This window comes from Protopterus annectens, chromosome 4.part1 (assembly GCF_019279795.1).
Source record: "Protopterus annectens isolate FY-2018-M chromosome 4.part1, PAN1.0, whole genome shotgun sequence".
NCBI lineage: Eukaryota > Metazoa > Chordata > Ceratodontiformes > Protopteridae > Protopterus > Protopterus annectens.
Genome location: NC_056734.1, coordinates 698,170,583 through 698,187,088, shown reverse-complemented (window position 1 = coordinate 698,187,088; position 16,506 = coordinate 698,170,583). Strand labels below are relative to the sequence as shown.

The 16,506-nt window shown below is 38.6% G+C and overlaps 1 protein-coding gene across 1 annotated transcript in view; it reads right to left on the bottom strand.

The window, feature by feature from the left end:
* The window catches only part of LOC122801017 (latexin-like), a 386,629-nt gene that overhangs the window by 192,779 nt on the left and 177,344 nt on the right, over positions 1-16,506 (bottom strand). The window contains exon 2 of the mRNA XM_044070476.1: positions 3,520-3,582. Coding sequence (XP_043926411.1) covers positions 3,520-3,582 — 63 coding nt within the window. The remainder of the gene's footprint in view (positions 1-3,519; positions 3,583-16,506) is intronic.

The window sequence follows — 16,506 nt, the reverse complement described above, 5'->3', positions numbered from 1 at the left end:
ACTTGAGTTGATATACTCCTTCAATGTTTTGTTTATTTTAATCAGCTCTGAACACATTTGACTCACTTTTTGCACTAGATTATTGGAAACTACAGTTTGCACCAACACTGGAGCTTGAACTACTTTTTGCTGAACAGCTGCAGAATTCTTCCCAGTAAGTGTTTTCTCTTCTTTTCTAGTTGATTTTCTTTCAGACCCTCTTGGTTTCTTCTTTGCTGGCATCCAAGCAGTGTACTTTCTAGCCAGTAACTGAATTTACCAAAAGTGGCAGAGTTCCTCGCCCTTGTAGATCAGTTTCTTTTTTCACACTGGGAGAGCTGAAGTTAAGCTGTTGATCAGTGTGCAGCCACCTGGGAAAGTGCACATTAACTAAATTCTTGTTCTTAAATGGATATCAGCATTCATAAATCCTGTTTCTTAACTTCCAGTTTGTCTTTCCACTGTAAAATGAATCTCATCCAGTGCATACTGCTGCACATATCACAAACTCCGAGTTTTATGTACAATAACCAGGTGCTGTATAAGCACTCTGTGCAGAACAGCAATAAAAACATAGGCTTTCAGTTATATGCATGCACATATTACATGCTAAACATTTATAGCTACCCTTCTTTAACATTTTATTACTTTCCACCATTTTGTCATTTTCATGTATGTTTTTAATATTTTTACCTATCTTGTTAAACATAGCATAGAGGATTACCTACCAAGTAAACAATTCTTGATTATCTGATAATATGAGTAGAATGTTAATTAACATTTGTTTGACATTACCACTATCTACAACGTATACTGAAGGCTTGCACTAGTACATTCACCTTTTTGTTGATTAACTGCTTGTTTATGTATCCTTTATGGGTCCACATGCTTCATTTACAAGTCTCTCTGGATATCATCAGCAAATAAACCTTTCATGTAAACTCTGCAACAAAACTTATACTTGTTCCTCAGTATTCAGCTGATTAGTCTTTTACACTCACTCTTCTGTAAGTTATTCTTTAAATTGGCAGGATTCATACAGCCATAATGTAGAACAGCATTACCAGCATTTCTATAACTAATAACAGACTTCAATACATTATTTGTACCCTTATGTAATTCTACATCCAAAAAAATACTTTATTTTGATCTGATAATTATTAATTCCTAAAAATGAAGTGCTACAATTCACAAATTACATCAATTCCTACAGTTGTTCAACACTACCACCCCAAGTAAAGAAGATGTCATCTATAAGGTGACTACATACCCTAACATATGTGCATGTGGGGAATAACAAACAAAATCATCAGTTCCCCATATGACATATCTACATTTTCATATATGAGTGCTGTTCTTACCTAGATAGCAAATGCCTTGAACTAATGGTAATACTGATTTTAAAATGTATATCACTAGTCAGTACTTGATCAATACATTCCATAAAAAAAACTACTTGCTGCTCAACATGTTGATTATTTCAACATTCTGACACACAAACATATATGTAGATGTACATGTGTACATGTAAACGCACATATACAATCCAGAGAAATAGAGGACAGAGAAATGGGAAGGCATGATATAAATATAAACAGTTCACTGGTATCAACAAATGTCAGGAGGGTAATCATCTAGAATGTAGGAAAAGCATGAACAAAAGGAGCAAAACCAGCAAAGAAGTGACACAAGGGGCAATTCAAAAATTATATTTGTAGTACAAGAATGACAACTGTAACAAATACCCTTGAAATGGCAATGGGATTAAAATGCTTGGAAAACTAAAACCATCTATTAATCAGAAAGGTTTTAACTGGTGGTGGGATAGTTATCCTCAGCCTAACTGCTGCTTTCTAGACTTGATCCAGATTTTTTTCAAGAAGGCACATGTCGACACAGACAAAAATTATTCAGACAAGATGCCACCATACTATATTTGTAGTGTGCACAATACATTCATTCATTCCAACATTTGCTAGTTTGCAATGCAAGTTGACTTTCAAATATTATCAAAGTGGAATATGATGCATACATATATACAATGTTATACTGCAAGTTTTGTAATTGCACTTAAGATGCAACCTCACAATCAGAATTAGGATAATCAGGTAGCATTGTACTCCTGGTATAGCATTCATTTTACCTAGACAGCAGAAGAGAAGTACAGCTAATGACACTGAATTTAAAGTTATCCTTGCAGAACAAAACCAAATCCACATGCACCAAGTGGTCATGAAACTATCCTGCTATAATATTGTGTCACACATTCTACAAGCAGCAGCATGCAGGACTAGCTATGTTTATTGTATATTTATTTCATCCTCCTCTTACTAATTGGCCTTAGCTGGCCTGACTCATGCCCTATCTGCCACCCCCATTTGTTCCCTCATAAAGGTAAGAGTTGGGAGGAGTAGAGCTGGTTTCCATCATGTAACAGCTGGGTGTTTCATTTTTCACATTAGCTCTCTCATCAATCTCAAAGTGCTAATTTGTGTTGGCAATGGGTTCAATGGCAAAATGACCCTCACTTCCACAAGGATCCACACCTATCTGGAGTCCTGTCTACCTTCTCCACACACAGACCTTGTATTATCTTATGGAATGTCACTGGTCTCTACTATGAAGGATGGCAGAAGGTGAAAAATAAATACATAAATTGTCAGGCTGGTTGGCAGGTTTGCCACATTCAACTCAGTAAGCACCCTACTGCTATGAGTAATGTTTATTCTATCTTTTTATCCAAGATGCAGCAAACTTCGCGATGATTAGTTGGCAATGTGGAAAAAAAAACAGTCTCTTAGTTCATTCCAGGTTGTCTGATATGGAATCATTAGAAATGCTAATGACAGAAACAACATTGTGAATCCTTGTTCTACCTCCCTCCCAGGAAGGCGGGCAGTCAAAAGCCTTTAATTTCCTTTCTTCTAAGACAGTTTTCTGGGGCTGTCTCAACTTGAATGTTAACTACGGTGAATGGTGATCAACATCAGTGGAACTTTTTTCATGTTGCCTTACTGTGCTTAATTACTGCATAAGACATTGCATCATTTTGAGACAGTAGGAGAATTTCAGCTTCTGCTTATGTAGTCTGGATGAGCTTAGCAGTCCTTATCTGATATGACATTGTATGTTTCCATGCATTTCAAAGTTTAGTGAAAGTTCAACTTCATCTATATCCTGGAGGCTACTCTAGATTGTTTCGCTTTATTGCACTACAATATCTGATCTCTGTGCACTTTCACTGTCTTTAACTGAAAAGTTGATTCCATAAACACATTTCACATATTTAACTTATGTATTTTTCATATACTTTAGAAAGCAAAACAATGTTACCTGAGCATTCATAGCATATCTTAAGCCATTAAAATAATAAAAATAAAACCATAAAATATTAGGCCTTCATTTATTACTCCATGTACAGGGGGTATTGTATTAGATTATTTAGCTGTATTAGCATTATACAGTTGAACAATAAGAAAAAAAAACAGCCGTACAAGGTTTATTTTACAGAATGAAGGCGAAAGAACATTTTAAGCTTACACTGGTAACTTCATCTTTGACTGTAAAGTTAATGCTGTACTTGTTTCCATGCTCTGAAATTTTCTGTAACAGAAAAAGAAAGAAAAATGTATTATATTAGCTTAGGAATGCATAAATTCCACTTCAAAATAACTCACAACTGAATTAGTAACTACATATTTAGAGTCTGAACTTTTTCGAACCCAAACAGCTGAAGTTTAAAAAAGACACTCTTGTAATTGTGTAATAAATGGACTTCTGTATGCTCAAGTCTGTTATCAATCAGCATGTTTTTCCCAGCAGATGTCTGCCTCTCTTATGTTGGGTCTTCCACCAGTACTAGTTGGTGCATGCCCCAGATAAACATACTGTGATCCCATGAAAACAATCAGTGCAATAAACTGAAAAGTGTAACACTGAGCACATAATAACTACATACAAATCAGAACAGACCAATTAAAAAATAAATGATTCTGTTTTCAACTCTAAGTGGCAGATTCAGGGATACTACTCCTATTGCTGTGAAAGTTCCTTTCTGATATATCTGCTGTTATTTCTGGTACTTTACATAACTGTATTACCCTTCTTTCTGGAGGACGCTTTCAACAGAATGAAGAAATAAACCAAATCCCAAGCAGTATTATTCAGCAATTCAGGGTGATGGCAGCTGGGATAGGAACTCCAACAGAATTACCTTACAAAAATGTACACTGATGCTTGTTTTGGAATCTAGCCTGTAGTGTTTCATTTCATTTTATGAATATATATATATATATATATATATATATATATATATATATATATATATATATGTCTACTTGAGATTACCAAAATCTCAGTAGTCCAACATTTGAATCACTGAGCCCAAAACACCGAAATGTCACAAACTTGACAGCTCACATACCCGACACACAGAACACTGACAACACGAAATCCTGACTTAACCTCCCTATAACATGCCAAGAACAGCATACACAAACACCATATAAAGAAAAAACAAAACCATTATAAATAAAACTACCTACTTCCCCTCACCCACCAACCATAAACCTAAACCCTTAACAGTTAACACTAAATATTCATGACGATTCCCATAGCACCGACATGAATATTCATAACAAACATGAACAAAAAAAAAAAAACTTCACTACAAATCTTTAGCTTTAATGTTTTTGTAGGGGGGCTATGCCCCCTGCACCCTCCCATGGGGGCTATGCCTCCCAAACCCTGTGCTACTTAAAGATACCAACTCCGAGATCGCACTACAGCATGCACATGAGAGGATTTCCTGTTCCGCTCAGTTTGGACTGTCGGACATTGGTATTGTGAAGTTTCGATGATGTGAAATTTCTTGCTTCTGGGCTCATTGATTTGAATGTTGGTCTACTGAAATTTCAGTAATCTCAGGTAGACCCATATACAGTATCTCAAGTAAAGTCGGCCATAAAAACATCAACATTTTAAGGTTAAAACACCAACATCGACATGCTACTATACATGCCCCAAGAAACAACCGTGACGCATGCAAGATGTAAAACTAAAAAAATGACAAAACATTTTTTGCAAATCCCCACACACCCTACTAATTATATATATTAACATTGAGATAATTCAAAATCAGGATAAGGGCATATTCTCCAACCTTGAAAGTTATGCGATCTCGCATATCTATCGCCCATCTGATTAGTTTATCAAATATGATCAACTAAACAACTGTCAGCCACACACACATACACACTCACACACACACACACACACACACACACACACACACACACACACACACACACACACAATCGACAAACTCAAGTATTTCCATATAAACATATACATAGTCCAGCTGATGGATATTTCTACATAAGTAACATATCAAATCCAAAACAGAGTCAAACTAAGGGAGCCCTGCTCAATGCTAGATGTCTCAACAACAAAATGCTCAACCTTGAGAGTCTCATACATGTGGAGTACATCCATGTCTGTGTAATTACTAAATCTTGGTTTAAATATTCAGAAATCACCTCCTATAAACCTGGGTTTTGCTTGAACCATGTTTTCAGACACAATGGCAACTGTGGTGGCATATCCATAAGTATTAGGGACCATATCACCTCTACACAGATCCCCAGGGACCCACACCCACAGAACTCACTGAGCTCCAAATCACAGTACACAAAACAACTATCACTTTATAGTCTGTTACAGGACAACTTCCATGTCCCCTGATAATTAGGTAAAATTCCTAGGTGGAATCAATGAACTCCCTATAAACAAAAACTCCATTATTTTGTGAGACATTAACTACCCACAAATAAACTGGAGCACCTGTACCTGAAATGTAGGATATGCCCAAAAATTCTTGAAGTTCATAACAAAAATTCACAGGAACAGATTGTTAACAAACCTACTAGAGGGTGTAATGTTCTTGACCTGGTCCTTGTTAATATAACTTCCTCATGTACTTTTCCCCTTTATCTCCCTTCCTGGTTAAATCAGATGATAGGCTAGTGACCTTCACTATATGAACCTCTAAACTTGAGACCCCAATATCTCGATTTATAGATTTAAAATGTACAAATCTCATTCAATTCTATGATGAAATTTCAAGATTCACTTATTCCTCCGTGTATATGAGCCTTAACTGTGCAGCTTCTAAAGTATCTCTTCAAATCCAGTAATCCTAAACCACCTTGTTCTGAGGAGAGAAACAATCCCATTTAACTTTTGCCCTCCTTCCCTCCCAAATAGGATTGCCACTTTTAATTGTGGCAAAGACTGGAACAAGGCCACATCCCTAGCACTTCCCATCTCCTTACCCACTTTCTGTCCATGTTGTGATGCCCATGTTGTGATTCCATCATCACATCAGATGAGGAAGAATGCTCTCTTTTTTCCATTTGAGATTCTTTTTTTCTGCCAATTTACTACACCCTTCTGTTAAAAAAGCACAGTAAATCTGCAGATTTAAAAACCTCCAGTAGTCTGTTTCTTTTTTAAATGGAATATCAGAGTTTGTATAGTGTTTTCCAGACTATTGGACAATCAGTTTGATTTCTGGATAGTCCAGAAAAACAAAAAACGGATAGGTGGGAACGCTACTCCCAAACAAATTCTTTCAATTATTTATTAATTATGATCCACAGCTTCACCTCTAGTTAATAAAAATATACCTGACTGGAAACATTTTCACCTTTCTATCCATATCCATATTAAAGAACTTCCACCTTCTCAGTTTTTGTTTTATCTTTTGTTTACTTTCTTCCCACATAAACTTAGCTGCCATAATAGAATCCTTTTTAATCCATACACCTAAATCTTATCATATCCCCATAAATATACATTGCTGAACCAATTCATGTGTGGGAAAATAGTTTACTACTATAAAGTTTGTTTTATCTTCATTTATTTCATATCCTAAAAACACCTGAAACTGTCTCAAAATGTTCCATTACACTGAAATGTTCTTTTCTAGATTTAACAAGTACAAAATAATATCATCTGCAAATAAAGCATTTTTTTCTGGAGTACCATACCACTTGATACCAGTTATACACTTGAATTTTTGTATCACTTTTTTTTACAGACAGCATACCTTGACCTGCCTAAGACCATTGTCATGATACCCAATACCATATGCTAGCACAGTTAGTAAGTTAAATGCATTACAAAGAGACTCTTATGTGGTAGGATGGTATCAAACTGGCTAAGGGACAGGATTCATATGATGTGGGTAGCAAGTGCCTCATCAAAGAGTATGAACTAAGTAGTAGTAGTGTTTTGCAGGGCTCCATCCTGGGACTCCTTTTGTTTGACATTTACTCTTCTGACCTCCAGACCATCAACCGAGACCTCTGGCTAATCAAGTTTGTGGATGACTGCAAGTCTAATATCAAAGCCCTATAACAAGAACGTAAATTTGTAAACACCTAGTGCAGTAGTGGACCAAGGGCTTTGCAGGGGGCATGCAGCCTGCAAAGTATACTGGTGGGGGTGGAGGTGGTTGTGGTGAATAGAACACTAGAGGTGGGAGGCAGAATATGTTCAATGGCTCATCATTGTGGCATGGTTGTGGCAATGGAGGAAGTTAACTCTTGTCCAGCACACAACAAATTTATAGACAGTACCAGATGTTTAAAGACACACATGGATGACATGCTTGGTTACCCATGTCAAGTCACAGTCCCCTTCCATAGCCTGCATATGCATTGTGATAACCTAGGAAAGAGTCACAATGAAAGTGACATCACCAGATCAAGCACCATAATAAATGCAGGTAATTTTAGGTAGTTTCTAGGCATGCTGTCAAAGTGATCATTCCAGAGCCTGGCTCAAATTCCCAACTGCCCTAAAGCATTGCCTGGATAAATAACTTGCTCAAGGTCACACAGTAGGTAAATGAATGATGAAGGAATCAAACTCTGTACAGCCTTAATCCTCTTTGCCAACTGTTAACTTAATTTTCTAAGTAAATAATTTCAGTGAAAATGGTGAGGTTCAGTAAATTAAAAACAACACAGCAACTTAGGAAAACGCATGTTATAAAGAAAAAAAAAGCAAATACTTGATTCAGCTATATAAAGCATTTGCAAACACATGTTATGGGATTATAAGATCATAGGAGGTTACTAGGCTATCGACCCGGAGGTCATTTCAAGAATAGCTGTTTCATCCCAATGTAATACCTTAAAGATACTTTAGTCAATACCCCGGATTGTATTTAGTAATGACTGCCTATTTCCAGGAGGGTTGTGGGCACTATCCCCAGTAAGAATTTAATATGCCCCTTCCACTCATCCACGTTCCTTTTGAACAGTGTCATAGAGGTGCTCTGCTTTACACAAATTGGCAGCCTATTCCAAGGATGCGGCAGTTACCGGGAGACAAATCTGTCCCTCCAGCCTGTCCTATTCAAGTTGCAGGCCATATTTAGGTTCCTGGAAGGGGTAACTCTAGTCCCGTTTGATTTACTGATTTACATCAAATTCATTAGGTTTGGGTCAGAGATTGCTCTATAAACCAGGCATGCAGTCTCCCCTAAGAAGTCTATACAATATGGAATACAGTGACAGGGGACTTTAGTTGGTCTGTGTAAGCCATGTGCTGGAGTCATTTGATCTTCTTAGTTAGAAACCTCTAAGATCTCTCCAACTGCTGCAGGTGCTTTGTACAGTACATGCCAAAAGGGGCATTATACTCAATTATGGGCCTGATTAGTGACAAGTATAGAGGGGTTATAACCTCCTTTGCTCAGAGGTGATGCCTTTGCTAACCGAGTATGCTACACAGAAAGCCCTCCTTAATAAAGCAGATACATGGTGGTCAAAGTTAAGGTTGCAGTCTACTTGTGATCCCAGATCTCTTACCCCTTCATAGATACGTTGCTTTTACCAAAGGGAATGATGATGCATTTCTTTGCATTCAGTTTGAGACTGTGACTAAGACATCAGTCATTGGTCTGCATAAGATCCTCCTGAAGCATACTTACATAATTTTGGGATTCAATAATTGCACCCAGTTTGCAGTTGTCCACAAACTTGGTCAGTAGCAATCCCTTAGTTTTGGTCTGAACTGCTGAGAAGTATACACCAAACAGTAAAGGGTCCAGCACTGACCCTTGTGGCACCATGCTGGTGACAGGTCTGCTGACTGATGTGGAGTCTGCCACTCTGATAGTGTATGGCTAGTTTGTGAGCTAGTTGGCAACCCATCTTGCAACAAAGGAGTTTACATTCAGTTTGCTAAGTTTATCAGTAATGCCTGAGTGTGGGATTGTGTCAAAGGCCTTTGCCAAGTTGAGGTATGCTGTGTGCACAGATTTGCCATTGTCAATGGCCCTGGTCACATTTTTGAAGAAATCCACCAGGTTTAACTGGAAGGATTTGCCCTTGATGAAGCCAAATTAGTTTGGATTCAAGGTTTGGAGGTCGCCATCCATGATGATACATTCCATGGCTTTACAGATGAGGCTGGTCAGACTTATGGGTCTATAATTCCCTGTGTCTGTTGCTAAGCCACCTTCGTGGAGGGGAATAACTGTTGCTGTTCTCTATTCCACAGCCAGTGGCTAAGCTGTGACTAAACAGGGTACTTAATGGTGATGCTAGTTCATGTTTTAGTTTGTTTAGAAGACAGCCTGGGCTGCTATCTGGTCACACAGAGGCTGTGATTTCTGCCTTAGACAAGGCTTTAATGACCTGCTGTATGGATATGTAAGGTGGAGTTGGGGGCAAGATTTGTGATACGTTTAGAGGGGATAAGGGATTGAAATTTTTGCAAATCTGTCTGCTAGCAAATTTGTTATCTCTGCAGGATCAGTGTGAGTGATATCGTTAGTCACTAGTTTGGCACATGCTTGCATCCTACCTTTTAGGCTACATACGTAGATGTAAAAGGTCTTATGATCATCCTTGCCTGGGATTACAAAGTTTTTCTCAAAGTTACTCTTACAGGATTTGACTTATTGTCTTATTTGCCTATTGAGGCTGAGGAGGGTGCTTTTCCATTGTTGGGGCCTTGCCTTAGTTTCTTAGACAGCAAATTTTTGCATTTGTTGTAAAGTTTGCTGATGCTGGATGTCCACCAGGGTGGCTTTTTTTTACTTGGGGCTCTGGCTTTGATTCTCTCTGGAACAGCCGAGTCTGTACACTTATACAAGTGATTTTACAGGGCTTTAGTGTAAGCTTTGGTGCAGTTACTACTTTCAGCTGAGGGTGGGGTTTGGAATGCTTTTATACCTTCCCCTAGGAGGGTATAGTTTGCTTTGGTGAAGTTTTTTAGTCTGACTTTGCCCTTTGTGAGTTCTGGTGTTAGTGCCAGTTCAAAGGTGACTTGATTTATGGTCAGATTTAACTAATGAGCATCTAACAGTTGCAGTGGTTCATCATTTTGTCACTTTAATGAGGACCAGATCTAGTGTGTTTGTTCCTCTTGTTGGGGTTTGAACAATTTGTTCCAGGGCATTTGAGTTTACAAAGTCAAGGAACTTTTGCACTAGTGAGTTAGGGCTAGAGTAGGTTTCCCAGTTGATGGTGGGATAATTGAAATCCTCAATAAGCAGAGTGTTTGGCAATATTTGGATTGACTCCAGTTTGGTCAAGTAGGCCTCGTGCACATCATGATCCATGGAGGGGTCTGTAGCTAGCTATGACTTGAATGGGGGTCTTACACACAGTAATCTGCACTTGGAGTAACTCCAGAGAGTTGTTCAGTCTAACTCAGTGGTGCAAAACCTTTTTGTGGGGAGGGTCACTACACAAATTCTTAATGCACCTGTGGGCCACCTCAAAACACAGTAAGTTGTTACGAGTTAACAACAGGTACAGGCAGGGTTGCCAGAATTCTGACAGGCCAGGTAGGGCAAAAAAGGTCTTTCACACTAAGTGAAGACCAAAAAAAAGGTCGCACAGCGGACCCTCTTCTGTTAAATACATCAGGCAGTTCTGCATTAAACAGAAGTAGATCTGTTTTGCGATTTTTTTTTATTGGTTCGTATATCGGCATATGGGCCAATCAAAAAAAAAAAAAACAAAGCGGAGACTGTTTTGCCAGGGTTTTATCTGGCAGCACGGGACTCGGGATCAGACTGCTGATCCTGGGACAGTCCCACTCAAATAGGGATGTCTGGCAACCCTGGGTACAGGTGACTGGCATTTTTACTTAAGACAGCAGTCATGAAATTGCCTGTTTTCTACATCAACTTCGCATTTAATTTTATTCTGGCTTGCAGCCATGACCTATTGCAAACTCTTGCAGAAAGTTACTACTGTTTACAGACTATAAGTTATAAACAAGAAAGAATAGTTACTTCCGGGGCTAAAATTAGAGTTGTGCGCAACTGCAGTCAATTAGGTAAGTAAGCACGTGCTGAAATGTTTGCATGACTGGAGTAAGGCATAGTATTTTTTCGCATTTTTTTTTTTATTTTTTGATTACTGTCTGGGGGCCGGATGGCATTGCATGGAGGGCCGGATTTGGGTACTATATTACTAAGATGAAACAGAGTACAAAGGATTAGTCCAGATAAAATCACTTTAGCTAGTAGATCTAGGAGACTCACTCTCTGATACCCTCCCTGTGGGAGGAATAAAGACGCCTTATTGAAGTTTCAAGTAGTTTATTCAGTTAAGTAGGTAGGTGGACCTACTTAGCTGAAAAAACTACTTGCAACTTCAGCAAGTTATCTATTCTTCCCACAGGAAGGGCATTAGAGAGACAGTCTCCTAGACCTTCTAGCTAAAGTGATTTTATATGGAATAATCCTTTGTACTCTGTTTCTTGTTAGTCCTATCACCCTCTGGGTCACAGGTGGGATACCAGACCTGACTCAGGCTTTCTAGATTATCTCTGATTACTATTACTAAGATGAAGATGGTCAGTGACAAGTACCCCTTGGTTCTATGTGTCTTCACAGCATAGCCAGCCTTAGGTATTGACCAACTAGGCACTTTTCCAGTATTTATTTGGTGTAGGTAGACCACGATGGGGGCACCGGGTGGTGTGGGGGGGTGCTGTGGAGCCCTTTTGCCTAGGGCACCAGTTGACCTAAGGCCGCTCCGCTTTCCAGTGACACACCAATCCCTACGTTTCCTCTCTGCATCAGATTCTTAGCCACTTATTAAATTCTACTTATTTATTTATTTGACATTTGTTAACCAGGTTAGTCTGACTAGGCAAAGCCCTTTTTCAGCAGAGAACCAAGGAGAAAAGCTCTAATAGTACATTACTTAAACATTATGTAACATAAACAGTTGTTGCAAGAGAAAAAAGAAAAAAAAAAACAATGAGTACCTAAGACCAAATGTATATAACTTGTTCAGTTTTTACATACGAAACAGATTCTACAGAAAGTAATAAAGGTAAAAGTAACTCATAGAATTATCATCAGAGATAAATCAGCATAATGGACAAATGCATAAATGTTGTTAATAAATAAAGTATGAACAATTTTAAATAAACTTAGGAAGATATAAGTTGTAAGACCTCCTAAAGTTGAAAGCAGTGAAAATAAAGAGGAATATAAAAAATTAACACAGGGTAAAGAGTACATGGGAGAGAAAAGGTACTAAGATACAAGATCGAAGCTAGTATGTAGTAAAAGAGAAACAGAGGAAATAAGTATTTATGTACAGTAAATACTAGTAGGAACAAGAACAGGTGGGAAGCAAGAGAAAGGACTAGTGTGGTAGTATCTGACAGGACAGCAGTCTATTAGTAGAGGAAGATAGCTTCTGTTGGGTCATAACAGAGACATGACCATGGTTTGTGGAGGTAGCCTTTAATTGCTATTTTAAAGGTGTTAGGGTCAGTATTACATCTGACATTATGAGGTAGTTAGTTCCAGGCTTTTGCTATGGAATAGGTATAAAGTATTTTGCCAATATTTTTATTGGGTATATAATCTTGCAATAGTTTCTTTTGAGAGCTAAACAGAGAATGATTGGGAGTATAGGACTGGATGTGACTGGAGAGAGAGGGACAGGAAGATTGTTGATGTAAAATTGAATGAGCCAAGAGAAGCTGGGGTATTAGGATTTGGTGATGAAATTCTAGCCACTGCAAGTTTCTTAGAGCGATGCAGCGGTGGGTGCGGTAAGGTAGGTTGGAGGCATAATGAGCTATTTTGTTATATACGAGTTCTAGTTTGGTGAGAAGATTTGATTGGAGGTGTGTGAGAACAGGGGCTGCACAGAGCAGTGTGGGGAGTAGAAAGGCTTGTGCAAGTGAGAGTCTGGAAGCATTTGTAAAGTATTTATTATGTCTGTAAAGCAGACCCAGTTCTTGATGGGTCTTTTTAATGTACTGCTGAGTGTGTAGATTGAATTTGAGATGGTCATCGATAATAACACCTAGGAGTTTAGTGTGGGGTTCAGTAGAGTTGATAGTACTATTCAGGGAGGAGACAGAGAAGGAAGTTTTGTGATACTGAAGGGTAGTAGAGAGAAATAAGAGGAGTTTAGTTTTCTTAGGGTTCAGTAGTAATTGGTGGGAAGTAAGCCATCTTTTGACAGAGTGTAAGGATCCTGTATGACGGTGTGTGATACTGTCTGAGCAGGAGATGATTGTGTAATTATCGGCATATTGAATAACACTAGAGAGTGGACAAGAGGATTGTAGGTCATTAATAAAGATATTGAAAAGTAAGGGACCAAGGATGGAGGCTTGGGGCACCCCAGTTTGTACTGGTAGAAAGGGAGAGTAATTAGATTGCCATTTTACAGCCTGGAATCTATCTGAGAGGTAACCAAGATATTGCAGAGTTAGAGAGGTTAAGAGATGCAAGTCTGGATAGTAGTAGTCTATGAGAAACAGTATCAAAGGCTTTGGATAGATCTAGAAACAGGGAGGAAACTAGTTTATTGTTATCGCAGGATTTTGCGACAGTATTTGTGAAGGAGGTTAGAGCAGTAGCAGTGCTGTGCTTTGGGCAAAAACCATGTTATGTGGGGATAAGGAGATTTTCTTGGAGAATATGATCAAGAAGCTGTTTGTGGATACATTTGTCAAGTATTTTAGACAGGGAAGATAAGATGGAATAGTTCTGAAATTAGAGGGGTCTATTGCAATTCCGCCTTTATGTAATGGTATAACATAGACTTTTTTCCAGATATCTGGCACAGACCTTTCCTTGATAGATCTATTTATTAGTACAGAGATAGGGAAAGTGATAGAATCAGCATACAGTTTTAGGAAATGAGGAGGTAAGTTGTCAACAGATGGAGAGCATGTTTTAAGTTTGGACAGAAGTGATTTGATGCAGGATGTGGGGACAGGTTTAAGAGAAAAGGTTGGAGAACTGGCAGTAATTGGTGGTGTGGGGCTGGTAATAGTATCAGTTTTCTTCCTTGTCATGGTAGCGTAAATGAAGCAGTGGTAGCACTTCTGAAAATGTGAATGAGTGACACCCATTTTTATACAAGCTCCCAGACTCCACTGCAGTTCACTTCACCACATTTCACCACAGTAGTCACCAGAATATTTGATCCAATATGCATAACCTCTTAGAGATTATCTCTCATTGTTCAGTCAGATGTTATCTACACATAAAACAAGTTTGTTGTGAATTCAATACCAACTGTGCCGAGGCCTTGAAGCTCTCATAAACAGAAACAGTTGCTTTACACAAACTGTTGCACTCAATGTTTAAACATCACCAAGCTCTTAGCCTTCTTAAAGGACAACAATGGGATATTAAAGCAGATTGCTCAACCTGCTGTCTCTTTTAGTCCCTGTTTGTTGATACAGCCTCGAAAAATCACCATTGCAGCTTTAAAAACTAATCCACTCAACTGTTTTCCCTATTAGGCTTCCTACCTTTCCGTACTGTTTTACTTTCACTTTGAAAACCAAGTTGAAAAACCTCTAGCTGGCTCTGAAATGATGATGTTATATCAGCCAGAGCTCTTGCTCTAGCGACCGGGACATTTCCTACCCCAAAGTGATGTAATCCCCACCTGATTTGCATGCTGTATAGAAGTCAGTGGACCTCCCACATTGTGATGTCAGAGCTGCCTTGCCCAGCCCACTCTTAACCTAGCAAAAATGTCAAACTATAATCTCACTTTTCTTAAGAGCCCTGTTGTGGTTGAAGAAGGGCCTTTATGGTCCTAGCAACCCACTTCTTTAACATTAGTAACATAAAATGAATGGAGTTAAAGGACAACCACACCCACAGACTCAAAAAACATGTTTATTTCATCATGGTTTGGTGTTTCCTACATTTTAACACCACTCTGGGACTATTTAGAGCTTTTTAGATATTTTATATGCAATTTCTGACTCTGACCACATGGGGTCTGGCATCTTGAAATAATTCTGACTGTTTAGTCTGCCTCTAAGTATCCCAGAATGCATTGTTTGTCTCCAAAAATTGCATCAGATCTGCCACAATTTCCCTAAAGCTCCTGTCAGTGCACTGATTTTACAGCAATTCACTGCTGTGTTATAGTCACCTACTTTTGGTTAAAATGTATCCTTTTTCAATGACTACTTCAAACACAAGCAGTGCAAATACTGCAGAATAGAACTGAAAAGTGCATTTTATTGCTCTTTCTTCTTAGAAATGCTAACTTGATTTCTTTTGTGAAGGCTGAACTCTAGTTCTTCAATGCATCTCCTCTCCCCCTTCACACCTACCTTCCCTAGCTGTCAAAGAGCTAAGGGTAATTTGACCCATTATCTGCATGTGATTGACAGCTCACAGCAGGTGACCAGACTAATGTACTGTTTTCTTTTCAGCCTTTCCTTCCTTACAGTGGGAGACTTTTTTTGTTGCACTCCTGTCAAATTTAGAACCAAGCTCCATAGCACAGGGAATAATCACTGTTTTGCAAAGCATCAAACTCTCACTTATTTTTCCTTCCTATTTGGTTAAATAGCTAACAAATGATGCACTATAAACACAAAATATTTCACAGACTTGCATGACAGCACCACATGCTTTTTTAAGTGGTAATTTAAGAAAATTACAATATTGCATACTTCTTGTAATCTGATGTAGTGCTGTCGATTAATTGTGACAGACATCTGCTTCTTATGTAAAAACATGCAATTAATGTCTACGCATGGTCATTGCAAATTTATGCTCTTAGTTTTTGCAGCTGATACTGTGCTTCTGCCTGTACTGTCTTTAGTTGCAATATTCTATTTAGAAGCACATTAGTTCTTTGTTCATTAGTTCCCTACAGGACTCCTGGCACTTTTCAAAAACACCATTCACAACAGCAATGGTGTTGCCTGTCCACCTGTACCATGCACAGAAGGCATAAGGAACTGGTGAAGCACTGAAGGAACTAATATCTTTCATGACCTTCTGTACTACAAAGCAGTATCCATTCCTGATTGTTTTCAGTTGCACTTCTTAGTCCCTATAGCACCTAAACCTAACCCTGTCTATGAAAAGTTGTAGATACCAGACACCTTTTCCCTTTGCCATGTCATACCAGTTCCATGCTGCACACATCCCTTATGTGGCATTACATTCCCTGCCTCCTTCAACTTCATCCCTTCTATGGC